The 14,913-nt window shown below is 50.2% G+C and overlaps 2 protein-coding genes across 2 annotated transcripts; one reads left to right on the forward strand and one right to left on the reverse strand.

Moving 5' to 3' along the window:
* Nucleotides 1-4,771: 4,771 nt before the first annotated feature.
* LOC141035388 (uncharacterized) lies at nucleotides 4,772-5,440 on the reverse strand. The gene has a single exon (XM_073506341.1). The coding sequence runs from the start codon at nucleotides 5,438-5,440 to the stop codon at nucleotides 4,772-4,774; it is 669 nt and encodes a 222-aa protein (XP_073362442.1).
* A 5,311-nt stretch (nucleotides 5,441-10,751) lies between these two features.
* Nucleotides 10,752-13,076, forward strand: LOC109784441 (protein NUCLEAR FUSION DEFECTIVE 4). Its single transcript, XM_020343039.4, has 2 exons — nucleotides 10,752-12,148; nucleotides 12,358-13,076. Exons 1-2 carry the CDS (start codon nucleotides 10,992-10,994, stop codon nucleotides 12,806-12,808), a joined length of 1,608 nt encoding a protein of 535 aa, XP_020198628.1. The 5' UTR covers nucleotides 10,752-10,991; the 3' UTR covers nucleotides 12,809-13,076.
* Nucleotides 13,077-14,913: the final 1,837 nt, after the last annotated feature.

The raw sequence follows: 14,913 nt of genomic DNA on the forward strand, positions 1-14,913 counted from the left end.
GTAAAATTATATCGAGCGTGTTTTGTCTAGGTGTCTATTCTTGCTATTATAAAGCAATTGTTCTATCTGCAAAGATAAGTATGATTTATGAAAGTACATAGCCTGAACACAAAGTAAAATGAATGATAGTTTGGACAGAAAAGAAAAAAGAAATTATGAGAGTATGAGTATGGAAGAGTCTACAATAAATTAGAAGTGTACTTTAAGGGGGTGTTTTGTTCAGGGACTTTTTAGTCCCAGAGACTAGAAAAAGTCCCTAAAAAGTCCCTAGGAACCAAACGGGAGGGACTTTTTCTACAGGGACTAGAAAAAGACTCTACTAGAGAGTCTTTTTTGATTAGTCCCTGGAACAAGAAAAAGTCCTAGGACTTCTGAACCAAACACCCCCTAAGTTTTGTGCAAAATGTCCATATGGCTTCAGTCCAACCACATAATCTTCTAGATAGTACACGTGGTAGAATCTAGTGAAGTAATGAGAAGATCCAACGGTCAGCAACACTCGGATTTGCCATGTTTCTATCGTCGGATCGGCTTCATCCAACGGTTGTTATTCCAAGTTATTCGTACATTATATAGAGGTATAGATATAGATGTCCGGTCACTTGCATGTGGGTTGTGAAGATGAAGGGAGAGAAATAATAAAAAAAGAAGGTCTGCGTTAGCCCGCGTCATATGTGGCGGATAGAGCGGACGCATTCACGAGCCCTCATATCGTCCCTACATTTGGTCTCAATATGTGGGTTCGGAGACAACCCAGACATAAAGGGATGATATGGGGGTCCAGTTAGTTCATTTTTTTTCCTTCTCTTTCCTGTCCGGTCACTGACCAAGCGCGTTCGAAGATGTTTGCGGAGGACGGCTGTAGATGCTCTAATAGTTGCTAATTTTACAGCTCCTCATTACTACAGCCTGCAGGAACACCATAATCTACGCGAAAAGTTTTTGGAGGCTAAAACTTTGAATTTAGTAAGGAAATTTCTTTGAGTGTATGCTCATGTATATGAGCATCTGCGGAATCGCATCTACGATTGTGCTGTGTTTAACTAAAGTGAGAAAACCCACCAAAAGCAATTGATTTCTTGAACTGTCGCCGTTCCAGGAGCATTTTTCGTTGAGTGGGCCAGTTTCAGGAATAAGTACGTTACCGGTGAGAATGAGAGTCAGATTGCTCCGTGTTAGAGTAGTCGTTATGGTTATGGTATACGACTTCTAGTTCAAGTCAGTTTTGTATCTCTATCTTAAGTCGGTTTGTACCCTCTTATATACTCTTGTATGCCGCACCAAATCATCAATGTGCGTCTTCCCTTTAGTTCCTCTAGTTCTTGTAGCACTTATCCCTTTGAATTAATACATTGTGATTTATGGACCTCTCCCATTGCAAGTGTTTCGGGTTTTAAATACTACCTTGTTATTCTAGATGATTTCACCCACTTTGTCTGGACTTTTCCTCTACGCAACAAATCCGAGGTCCATTCTCTTTTCCTTAATTTTCAACGCTATGTGTCTGTTCACTTCTTCCCCCAATTCGCTTTATCCAATGTGACAATGGTCGCGAGTTTGATAACATTAAAAATCGTACTTTCTTCTTACAACATGGCATCCTGCTTAGGTTCTCATGTCCCTACACCTCCCCTCAAAATGGTAAAGCAGAACGCTCTCTTCGCACCCTCAACGATATAGTTCGCACTCTCCTCATTCAATCATCTATGCCTCCCAAGTTTTGGGCTGAAGCCCTACACATGGCCACCTTCCTTCTAAATATTCGACCTTCTAAAACTAAACCCAACACTACTCCCTATTATTCCCTCTTTCTTTCCCACCCCGACTACTCCGCGGTTCGTGTTTTCGGCTGTCTCTGTTTTCCCAATGCCTACGCCACTTCTGCAAATAAATTGTCACCACGCTCTATCCCATGTGCTTTTCTCGGCTTCTCTGACGAGCACAAAGGCTATCGCTGTCTCGACCTTCCCACCGGACACGTTCATGTCTCTCGTCATGTCACGTTTGCTGAGCACATTTTTTCTTTCTCACAACGCACTACTACACCATCCAACACCCATAGCTCCGCAAACACCCCCTCTCCCCGTCCTTTCCAACTATATACTCCCCTACCTGCCGAACACGACTTATCACCACCACCATTAACACCCACCATAGCCAATCCCAACCATACACTCACCCCACCCGAGACGTCCCCAACACCCCCGACCTCTGCTCCCTCCCCAACACCCCCGGCCCCTACTCCCACTCCACCACCCAGCCCTCCTCCCACTCCACCACCCAGCCCTACTCCTTCGTCCGACTCTTCCGCTGCGCCGGACTCACCAGTACCCACCTTACCCCCTCGTGCTATTCCTACAGCAGCCCCGATTAATGATCATTGCATGCGTACTAGGGCCAAATCAGGATTTCATCAACCCCAAGACCGCCTAAACCTTCATACCTCCGTATCTCTCACTTCTCTTCCAAAGAATTACAAAACTGCTCTACTTGATCCCAATTGGGCCGCTGCCATGCAAGAAGAATATAATGCTTTACTTCAAAACAACACCTGGCAACTTGTTCCTCGTCCTCCCAATACAAATATTGTTTCTGGCAAATGGATTTTTCGCCAAAAGTTCCACTCCGATGGGAGCCTCTCACGATATAAAGCCAGGTGGATTTGTCGTGGCTTTTCTCAGCAACAAGGAATTGATTACGAAGAAACCTTCTCTCCTGTTGTTAAACCTAGCACCATTCGCACCGTTCTTAGTGTTGCTGTCTCTTCTTCATGGCCCATTCACCAACTTGATGTTAAAAATGCTTTCCTCCATGGTTCCCTTCAAGAAACTGTCTACTGCCAGCAACCTCTGGGTTTTGAAAATCCATCCTTTCCAACTCATGTATGTCTTCTTCAGAAATCTCTCTACGGTCTTAAACAGGCCCCACGAGCTTGGTTTCAACGCTTCTCCTCCTTCATTCAAACAATAGGCTTCACTCCATCTCTCTCCGACACCTCTCTTTTTGTGTATCATCAAACTTCTGACACTGCCTATTTACTTCTCTATGTAGATGATATCATTCTTACCGCCTCCTCTCAAAAGTTCTTAGATCATATTGTCTCTCTTCTTAGATCTGAATTTTCTATGACTGACCTAGGACTCCATCATTTCTTAGCATTGCTGTTGTTCGAGATTCCTCCAGCCTTTTTCTTTCCCAACGCCAGTATATTCTTGATCTTCTTAATCGTGCTGGTATGCTTGACTGTCAATCATCTCGCACTCCTGTCGATACTAGTTTTAAACTTTCGGCTACCGGTGAACCCTTTCCTGATCCTACTCTCTATCGTAGCCTAACAGGTGCTCTCCAATATCTCACCATTACTCGTCCTGAAATCTCTTTTGCTATTCAACAAGCATGTCTCTATATGCATGATCCCCGGGTTCCTCACTATAATCATGTTAAACGCATTCTTCGGTATTTAAAAGGAACTCTCAATCATGGTCTCCACCTCAATAATTCTTCTCCAAACTCGCTTACCGCATACTCTGATGCAGACTGGGCTGGTTGTCCTGACACTCGAAGGTCCACTTCCGGTTTTTGTGTTTTTCTTGGTAACAATTTGATTTCTTGGTCTTCGAAAAGACAGGTTACAGTCTCACGTTCGTCGGCCGAGTCTGAGTATCGCGCTGTGGCACATGCCGTTGCAGATACAATCTGGATTCGGCAGTTACTCTCCGAGCTACACAGGCCTATTGAGCAGGCCACTATTGTCTACTATGACAACATATCAGCAGTCTACATGACCAGCAATCCAGTTCAACACTGACGCACAAAGCATATTGAGATTGATATTTATTTTGTTCGTGAAAAGGTTGCTCTTGGTCAGGTTCGGGTGCTTCATGTTCCCTCTACGGCTCAGTTTGCTGACATTTTCACCAAGGCACTGCCTACTAAGCCGTTTCAAGATATCTGTTTCAGTCTCAACGTCGTCGAGCCTGCCGTTGATACTGCAGGGGGATGTTAGAGTAGTTATTATGGTATACGACTTCTAGTCCAAGTCAGTTTTGTACCCCTACCCCAAGTCGGTTTGTACCCTCTTATATACTCTTGTATGCCGCACCAAATCATCAATAAGCAACAGTTTTATTCAGCTTTCACTCCGGCCCTGTGAGGCTCAAAACAGGCCCATATTTTCAGCAGTTCGTCTACGCCTTCTCTTCGAGAACTGTTCCTCCACACCAGCTTGATATGATCTCAGTTTATCACAGCACACAAAGCTACGCTACCTCTATCTGGGACCTCGATGTGATTTCAACTTCTCCATGCAAAACGCTAACTGGTTTACCAGATGATCCATACACAACCGTAACCTATTCTTAAAAATAAACTTAGGCCTCCTTTGTTTCGTAGGATAGGAATATTATAAAAATGAAAAAGTATATGAATTTGAGATAACATGTATATCAAATCCTTTAAGAAGAATATATGTCCTTTGGTTTTTTTTCCATTTGGTCTAAGCTAATGTTTTTCCCTTGAATGTGAAGAGGATAGAAACCAAATCGATCTTATATTGGAATATGAATCCAATTCCCGCAAACTAAAAGGCTCTAATGGAAAATTTCCTACATTTTTTTTGACGAAAATATGGCCCTAGGGCCGCATTTCATTGATTAGTCAGACGGAGAGAAAAGCAGTTACAGAGTTTCAGAACAATGGAAGGCCATCTATGGCGATACTACAAGCATCCCTGTTTCAGACTACAGTTTTAGCAAAATACATGGTGCAGTGTTCAGGGTGGCTCAAAGAGTCTGTCCAACTGATGAATCCTGGCCGCAGACCAACATCTGGCCTCGTCCATGATGCGGCTGACGACTTGCCTGGGCGAGCAGTGGGTGGCGTTGAAGATTCGTGCATTGCGTTCCTTCCAAAGCATCCATGCAATAAGACAGATAGCCGACCTCCAAGTGTTCCTATGTGCGGGACCCGGCAGTGCACGGAGCTGGCTCGTCCAAGAGGATCGGAGAGACCCGTCATTGTTGGCTGCCGTGGTCGCCACCGGCAGCGCGGAGAAAGGGGGTCCCAGCTTGATAATGACGGAGCTCCATAACTCGGCTGAGTATGGGCAAACCGTCAGCAGGTGGGCAGCTGTCTCCGGCGCCGTCGAGCACAGTGGGCAGTTTGGGTTGTGCGGGATACCCCGGATAGCCAGATTATCAGCCGTCATGCACCGCTCCCGGGTAGCAAGCCAGAGGAAAGTTTTGGCACGCGGTGCCGCCTTGGCAGACCAGATGAGTTCCTTATCGTTCGTGCGTAGAGCTCCCTCAAATTGGCAACGGTAGGATGACCTGGCGGTGTAAGTACCGTCTACCGTCCACTTCCGGCGAACCGAGTCACTCGCCTCGTCGGTGAAGTTGATGCAGGAGGCCATCTCGGTGAGGCTGCAGAGCTGCTGCAGCATGACGGCAGAGGGGTTGGCCTTCAAGAGTCGCATCCATCTGTTTCTGGTGAGTGCATCGCGCAAACAAATCCGACGTTTTGTGCAATGGTGGATCAGCTCCGGCCATCGGTGGACGGGGCGGAGCCTGTTGGCCCAATGCGAGTCCCAGAAAGAGGTGAGTCTGCCATCTCCGATTAGAATGGTTGTTGAGGATCTGAATAACCCCTCGGCCGCCCTATCTGGCAGAAGTGGTATGCCCTGCCATGGCTTGGTTTGGTCCGTCCATTGCAACCAATGCCAACGGCATCTGAGCGCTCTGCCTTGACGTGCTATATCCATGATGCCAAGGCCATCGAACTCCTTGGGGCGACAAACAGATGGCCAGTTCACCAAGAACTTCCCGGCCGCTGCGTTTTGATCTTGTGCCCACAGGAACCCACGGAGCAGCTTGTTTATTCTTTTGATCAGCCAAACAGGGGGGGGGGTCCAGCGCCATTAGTTGAAACACCACCATGGAGGAAAGCGTCGATCGAACAAGCTCAATCCGGCCCGGCAGAGCGATATGCTTTGCTTTCTATCCCCCAGCCCGCTTAGCAATCTTGTCAATTATAGGTTGCTGATCCACCCGGCGCAGACAGTTGTCAGATAGGGGCATTCCCAGGTAGGTGATCGAGAAATGCGCCACTGGGCAGCCAGAGTCGTGGGTGATGTTGTTGATGATTGAGTCCTTAGTGCAGCCAATGGCGATGACTGCACTCTTATTCCAATTGGCGTGTAGCCCCGTAGCATCTCCAAACAGCTTGAGCAGCTCCATGATTCCTCTGAATTCTGTGTCATTGGCATTGAGAAAGAAGAGGACATCGTCGGCATACAGGGATGCCCATGAGGGCGACCTTGATTTTCCCACCGGAGCGAGGACCCCATTGTCTCCAGCCAAGCTCACCATGGCTGAGAGCACGTCCATTGTGATGACAAATAGGAGGGGGGAGAGGGGGTCCCCTTGTCGGAGCCCTTTCGAGTTGCGGATGATATCAATGAGATCCCCATTGGCCAGCGGTCTCGTGGATGAGTTTGCAAGCAGCCCAGCAATCCATCCCACCCACCGGTCGCTGAATCCTCTTCTTTTTAACAATTGTAGCAGGAACTCCCAAGAAAGGCTGTCAAAGGCTTTAGTTATATCCACCTTCAGGAGCATTGCCGGTCATTTTGCCGCTTTCAAAGTACTGATGAGCCCGCGTACCAACACGAAATTGTCCATGATGGATCTTTTCTTGATGAATGCACTTTGACAGGGGGAAACCAGCCGGTGCATCTTCAGTTGTAATCTGTGTGCTACCATTTTGGTGAAGATTTTGGCAATTGTGTGCACCACTCTAATTGGTCTGAAATGGCATTCAAAGGCTTTAGTTATATCCACCTTCAGGAGCATTGCCGGCCATTTTGCCGCTTTCAAAGTTCTGATGAGCCCGCGTACCAACACGAAATTGTCCATGATAGATCTTTTCTTGATGAATGCACTTTGACAGGGGGAAACCAGCCGGTGCATCTTTAGTTGTAATCTGCGTGCTAGCATTTTGGTGAAGATTTTAGCAATTGTGTGCACCACTCTAATTGGTCTGAAATCAGAGAGTCTCTTTGCCCCTTCAATCTTTGGCAGCAGCACCATGCAGGCAGTGTTTAACTTGTGGAAGTTGGCAAAGTTGAGGTTTTGGAGCTTTGTAATTGCTGCCATGATGTCGTTTTTGATTGTGATCCAGCAGGTTCTAAAGAATAGCACGGAGAAGCCGTCTGGTCAGGGGGCATTGTCCGAGGCCATCTCATTTATCATTGCAAGCTCCTCTTGTTCAGTAAATGGATCGTCAAAGCCAGCTAGAAGTTCAGAAGTTGGAGAGTATCCCGGCTCCTCAAGGTTCAAACCAATAGGCCTTTGCTGCTTTGTTCCAATCAACTTGTTGTAGAATTCCCAAACAAGGTCGAGTTTTTCCTCCTGCCCAGTGACACTTTGTCCCTCGTGTTCAATAGTTTGGATGTAATTTTTTCGTCTTCTGGCCGAGGCTTTAGTGTGTAAGAATTTTGTTCCAGCGTTGCCTTCCTTCACCTCACGCACCCGGGAGCGTTACCGCCAGAGAGCTCTCTGCATTGCAGCCACCCCAAGACACCGTACCTTGAGCATATTTCTGAACCAATGTTCTCCGTCAGTTAATTGCCCACTGTCCCTTGTAGCATCAAGCCTATAAATCAATTCATTGACAACATCCATGGTCATAGTCATATGTGAGTGGTTCCTGGAGTTCCAACACCGCAGGGCCTTGGCTGTGTTAGTGAGCCTCATGTGTAGGCCGAGGAATGGGTCAGGCGTTGCAACTGGTGCCTCCCAAGCAGTTTGTACGACAACAGAGAATCCCTCCATTTTACACCAGTAGTTCTCGAAGCGAAAACAGCGGCACGGCTTGAAATCCACATCACAAATGAGCAGCAGGGGGCAATGATCGCTCATGGTGGTGGTGATTTCTTGCAGCAGACATGCTGGGAAAGCATCATGCCAAGCTTCATTGTAAAGTACTCTATCCAGCTTCACCATTGTTGCTGCTTGCTGTTCATTGGACCAAGTGTAAGTGCGGCCATGGAGATACAATTCCTTGAGTGCCATTGAGTTAATAAAACGTCGGAAGGCATTGAGCATGCGACGATTGATGCGGTTATTGGACTTGTCTGTCGCAACACTTATCATGTTGAAATATCCAACATAAATGGTTGGTAGAGTGGAGCCTGCAATTGCCGTGGTCAATTCTTGCAGCAAATTAAGTTTATCTTCATCACATTGTGGTCCGTAAATTCCAAACAATCTCCAGGTCTTCGCCGTCCGGCGGTGTCGGCAATGCACCTCAATCCAGCTTGTATTGCATTGGTTGTACAGTGCTTCCACCTCTGCTCCTATCCAAGCAACAATAATTCCTCCCCGGGTACCCACGGCCGGCTGGTAAATGAACGAGTCAAAAGCAGGGCCACAACATTCGGAGATTACCACAGAGTCCACCAAGCTCATTTTTTATTCTTGAAAATAAACAACCGATACATTGAACTGATTAACAAGTCTCCTAGCCACACCACAACGTGCCGGGTGTTCAATCCACGGACATTCCAGAACAACATTGGGCAACAATCCATAAAGCAACCTAATCGACAGCAACAATAGCAGCAGACACCTACGCCGCGGTTGACGAGGCAGCGGCACCAGCAGCATGGCCCGGAGCAGGAGGCCTCTTCCATCCCCTTGCTTCTGCGAGAGCTATGAGCGCGTTGATCTGCTGCTCGGTGAGGGGAGCATCGAATGCCCTCGAGTACTTGGCAAGCGCGTCGTCGGCTTCAGGCTCGATCCCCAACTTCTGCATGATCAGCCTCTGAGCCTTGGCCACAGCGTTGAGAGCTGTCGAGCTGCTAGATGCGAGGCGGTGGCTCCGCCTAGGATTGGACACCGGGGAGCGGCGCCTGTGGCGGGGCGTGCTAGGTCTGGCGGCGGGTGACCTGGGTACGCAGTAAGTAGGTACTACAAGAATCCAAGTCAGAAGTCCTTTGAAGTCACCCTATGCAAAACCGAACAGAAAACCACAAACCGAACCAAAAAAACCAAACCAAACCAAAATTTCAGTTTTTTCAAGTTCTAGTTATGGTTTCAGTTTGCAAAATAGCAAACCATATTCAATTTGGTTTTTTCGGTTAATAACCAAAAACCATATGGTTAAACCAAAAAAACCAAGAAAAAAATACATAACTTCTCTCGTACCGAGAGTACAGAGAAGAAACTCCTACACAGTGCACTGCGCACTTGTGGGGTTGAGGACAATGAACGGACACCTGCTAGCCTTATACTACTCACCTTCCTTTATTTCTTGTAGCTACCCGAGATGGTACTAAACTAGTGCACGAATTGCCTGCGCGCCAGCGCCTCTCGCCGTTGCCGTGTTGTACTTCTACTTAGATGGGCCGATGGATCAACAAGTATTGGGTTGTGATGCTAGAAATTGTGTGCGTGTGAGTTTGTGAGAGCCTACACAGTACACTACACTACACATGGACAAACGTGTGCTACTTTATGTTGGTTAAATATAAAAATAAAATAAAAGAGCAGTTTCACCGTGGAGTACGCTTTGGTATTTGACTTTGAGGCTCTCGGTACAGGACATCGAGGCCATGTATTGTCATGTACTCCCTCCGTTCCTAAATATTTGTCTTTCTAGACATTTCAAATGACTACCACATACGGATGTATGTAGGCATATTTTAGAGTGTAGATTCACTCAGTTTGCTCCGTATGTAGTCACTTGTTGAAATGCCTAGAAAGACAAGTATTTAGGAACAGAGGGAGTATGTGTCATATATTGAATAAATTTCATGTCTGTGTCATACTGTTGTATACTAAATTTGTTTCTTCATGTGCCCAAACATTGTGTTGCTCAAAAATTCGCGTCAAGTTTGGTTAATTTGGTTATTACCGAAACCGAACCGAAAGTAAACGGCTATTACCGAAACCGAACCGTGTCTATGTATAAAACCGTATAAACCGATGTATAAAAACCGAATAAACCAAAAACCGTATAAACCGAACCGAATCAAACCCAAAAACCCGAACGCACGCCCTGACTTTGAAGTGAGTGACGGAGCGAGTGAAACGACACGTACGATTGCTGACAAGTTTAACCCAATGCACATCAGCAGAGACTGAACACATGTCCAGCACATGCGGCTATCGTCTTCTTGTCTGCAGAAACGTGCAAAGAGCAACGTCGAACGTCGACCCACCCTGGTAGGCCTGCATGCAATACATGCACACGTGTCCAGTACGAAACCATTCGGATGCATCAGCAGAGGCATCTACAGGGCGGCCACCTCGGTTAACCCGATTCTCTGTATGATGTGGCCCTGCAGTCACCCCAAGTTTTTTTTACAAGTCACCCCAAGTTTTTGCCGTCTCTGGCATGCCTCATCCCCTGCTTAATTTGACAGCTGCTACGATGCATTGCTACTCTCTGGATCAGCGACCTCTCAGCCCAACACGTACGTTCGCCGGTCAGACTCCCGGCGCCGGCGTCCGGCCGGTCTATGGGCGTCGGTCCAAACGTGGGCCGCGGCTCCCATGAGTGCATGTGAGCCAGAACCCAGCAGTTTGAATCCTTCACGTACGTTGTTAAAGCGTCTGGTCTCGCCCGGCTTACTACTCACTCCTACCACCAATCTTTTCAACGTTGCCAATCCCGGCCGGAGCATGTCATGTCATGTCACGCGATCCACGGCCCGGAGCACTATATAACCTGCGCGCCACAGCCCATAATGGAGACATCAATTGGAGAGCACACTAGGAAAGCACATAGGCAGCGCTGATCTATCCTGATCGATCGATCGTTCCATCGTGGCCGGCCACAGCCATTAAGCCGACCCGTCCATCCGTCGAGCGCCGTCGCCATCGCGCGTTTATCGCCGTCCGGTGGATCGTGGAGGCCGCATAAGTACCACGCCTCCACCCGCTAGCCTGCGCCGGTAGCTTGCCAGCCAGGGAGAGAGGGAAGCAAAAATCATGTCGTCTCCGACCTCAGTCCATTGGCTGAGCTTGGTGGGAAGCGTCTGGCTGCAGACCATCAACGGCCCCAACTCCGACTTCCCCGTCTACTCGTCTGAGCTCAAGACGGTCAAGGGCATCTCCCAGGTGCAGCTCAACTTCCTCGCCTTCGCCTCCGACGCCGGGAAGCTCTTCGGCTGGTTCGCCGGCGTCGCCGCGCTCTACGTGCCTCTCTGGCTCGTTGCCGTCGTCGGCGCCGCCTTCGGGCTCGTGGGGTACGGCGTCCAGTTCCTGTTCCTGGACAGCCCCCGGCTCGCCTACTGGCACCTGTTCGTGCTCACCTCCCTCGCCGGCAACGGCATCTGCTGGATCAACACCGTCTGCTACCTCATCTGCATCAACAACTTCCCCTCCGACAGCCGCGTCGCCGTCAGCCTCGCCACCAGCTACCTCGGCCTCAGCGCCAAGTTCTACACCACCATGGAGGACACGCTCAAGGGGCTCCGCTACTCCCAGGCCAAGAAGTACCTGCTCCTCAATGCCGTCGTGCCCATGCTCGTCACCCTCCTGGTGATACCGTCGCTCCGGGTGGTGAAGCCCGGGAGCGGCAAGAGGACCGACTTCGGGTTCTTCGCCATGTTCGCCATCACCCTGGCCACCGGAGCGTGCGCCGTCGTGGGCAGCATAGGGTCCAAGTCCCTAGGGGTCTCGTCCAAGGAGCACCTGATCAGCCTCTACGTGATGCTGGCCGTCCCGATCCTGATCCCGGTGGCGCTGAGGGTCCGGGAGAGCATGGCCAAGATCCGGGAGGCGGCCAACAAGAGGGTGCACAGAGTGCACGACCTCGGCGAGAACGGCATGTGCTGGCTCAACAAGGAGATCGAGGTGGCCAGCAACGTCAAGGAGGAGGAGGAGGAGGAGAAGGTGGCCGCCGGCATGGAGCAGGGAGGTCAGGAGGAGGTCGGCGGCCTCGGGCTGCTACGGAGGCTCGACTTCTGGATGTACTTCTTCAGCTACATGTTCAGTGGCACGCTGGGTCTGGTCTTCCTCAACAACCTGGGCCAGATCGCCGAGTCCCGCCGCCTCGGCGACCCCTCCACTCTGGTCTCCCTGTCCTCCTCCTTCGGATTCTTCGGCCGCCTCCTTCCCGCCTTCCTGGACTACTACACCGCAAAGTGAGTCCACCTCACTCGCTCTGCTCTCTTCATTGTCACCTTGAATAATCTTCAGCAGTCTTTGTTTATTACTCCCTCCCTTCCAAAATAGATGACTCAACTTTGTACTAACTTTAATACAAAATTGGGTTATCTAATTTGGAACCGAGGGAGTATTACTGTACTTGGTAGTACTAGGTTCTAATTAAAAGATGTTTTGACATGAGCAGGAGCGGCTACTCGATATCGAGGACGGCGTCGATGGCGTCGCTGATGGCGCCGATGGCCGGGGCCTTCTTCCTGCTGATGGACCCGAGGGACATGCTGCTGTACACGAGCACGGCGGTGATCGGGACGTGCACGGGCGCCATCACCTCGGTGGCGGTGTCGGCGACGAGCGAGCTGTTCGGCACCAAGAACTTCGGGGTGAACCACAACGTGCTGGTGGCCAACATCCCCGTGGGCTCGCTCTGCTTCGGCTACCTCGCCGGGTTCCTCTACCAGCGGGAGGCGCGCGGCGGCAATAGCTGCATCGGCCCCGCCTGCTACCGGGACACCTTCCTCCTCTGGGGCCTCACGTGCGCCGTCGGGACGGCGCTCTGCGCCGCCCTGTACGCGCGCTCCGGCAAGAGGAGCGGCGGTAACAAGGGACCAGAAGTTTCTGGTAGCGCAGGGGTGTAGCTCTAGGCGCCACATGATCGAGTGAATAAAAAAAAGATCTCCGTAGCTAGGTGATGTAACATCTTCTTGTTTCTTTCCCTTTTTTTCCACTAGGGAAACATTCTGTTTGTTTTGTTTTGTTAGTTTTCTTGACTGAACTTCTCGGTAGAGGATCTGCGAAGCTCGACGCATGTAAAAGAACAGAACAGAGCACACGCATATATATAGAACTGGATGCTGAAATTCACGGTTTGTGTTGAATAAAGTTGCCGGTGAATCTCTGTTAAAATGGACCTCTGGATATAGTTTTTAAAAGTTTTTCGTGAATCATGATCATCCAACCATATTTCCAAACGTCCGAGTACATCTACCAGCGAGTTGTTATCAGGCATAAATAGATACTCTAATACTCTGTTGTGGCTGAAAATAGTACTTTCTCTGTATACATTATAAGAGCGTTTAGATTACTACTTTGTTTGCCTGTTTCGATATACCAAAGGGAGTTCAGTTCAGTCTTTATTTTGTCCTTGCACCGTGTAGTCTTCAGGTTTCTGAACTCGGCTAATGGAGGATGCATTTGCCCCTTGTAACGGAGATTCAGATACGTAAAACGCCAACATGTATATCCTACAACAGTAATACAGTTCCATGCACATCATGTCGCGATCAACACAAAAGTTTTACCCGGTCTATCACTACTCTAATACTCTGCTGTGGCTGAAAAAAATGCCTGCTTCTGTGGTGGACTGGTGGTCCTTGAAAAAGACACCGCTGGGGAAATGAGACGTGAGAGGGTGGAGTGCGACGAACCACATGTTAATAGTTTGATGAAGAAGATCTCGAAAAAAGAAGTTTGATGAAGACCGTTCCAACAATGAAAGGTTACACATGAATAGGCATCTAACTAATGGGTAGTTCTATGTTGACTGCGAGGAAAATTATCCCAGAACTGAAGTTACTGCTTTAGTCACAGAGAAGTTTGATCACACTCCTATGTATATGAATACTCGAGATGTGCCTAAAACGGACCCTGTTTTGAGGTTTGAAAATGTCTGGTTCCTAGAGCATCTCCAGCCGCGCCCTGAACAGGCCCCCCAGGCCTTTTTTCGACGTCTGCGCCCAAAAAACAGCCCAGTCGCCTCCCAGGAGCCCGTTTTTCGTCGGTTTGAAGCGAAACTGGCGCCGGCGGACTCAGACCGAACCCGGCGCGCTGGGGGGCGCCGGGGAAACCGATTTTGGCACGAAAGGGAATGGGCCCGCCGAGTCAGCGACACGCCGCTTCGTCGTCCTCATCGCCTCGGTTCCTGCGGAATCACTGCCAAGGCTGTCGCGCCGGTCAGCCTCCATTGATGCCTCATGGGCGGCGCAGTGAAGGCGCCGCGACGCGCGTCCCGCCCGCTCCCGCCACGCGTCACCCGGCATGCAGATTCTCACCGCCCCGCTTCGGCTATAAAAGCCGACCTGCCCGCCGGTGAACATCACAGTCGCCACAACTCGCCTTCTCTCTCGCCTCGTCTCACCACAGAAGCAACTCTCCCCCCTCTTCCCCCGCCGACGAGCAATGGCTAAGCGGTACCCCGGCGACGCGGTGGTGGCGAACGGCTTCGGCCGCCGCCATCTCCACGAGGACGAGGCGCGCCTCCTCTACGAGGCTGACTATCCGGCGCCCCCAGACATGCGGGTGCCGGGCACATGGAAGTTGAGCGCCGCCGGCGTCCCGGTACCCCCGATGCCCACCGGGGCTGAACGGCGGGCCGAGATCGCCCGCATCCGTTCGTTGCTGTCGGAGGAGCAGCGGAACTAGCCGAGGTACGTCGTCGACAGCCACACGCTGTGGACGATGTACTTCAAGCGCCGCCGCGAAGAGCAGATCGCCTCCGCCAACAGCACCATCCCCCGCGGCCGACTCAACGCCGATGGGCGTTGCGAATGGTGGGGCGTGCCCGGCCGCACCCTCGAGGCCGTCCTTGACCACATCGAGACCGGCAACACGCCGCGCCACGAGTACCCGGCGCGCCCTTCCTTCTCTCGTCACCGTGGCAGCTCCTGGACCCCGCAGCGAATGGAGGCGGCGACATCCTCGTCGTCGGGCTCCGGTTCACTCTCCTCCGGGTCGCTCGCGCTCC

The sequence above is a fragment of the Aegilops tauschii genome, chromosome 1 (genome assembly GCF_002575655.3).
Source record: "Aegilops tauschii subsp. strangulata cultivar AL8/78 chromosome 1, Aet v6.0, whole genome shotgun sequence".
Classification (NCBI taxonomy): Eukaryota; Viridiplantae; Streptophyta; class Magnoliopsida; order Poales; family Poaceae; genus Aegilops; species Aegilops tauschii.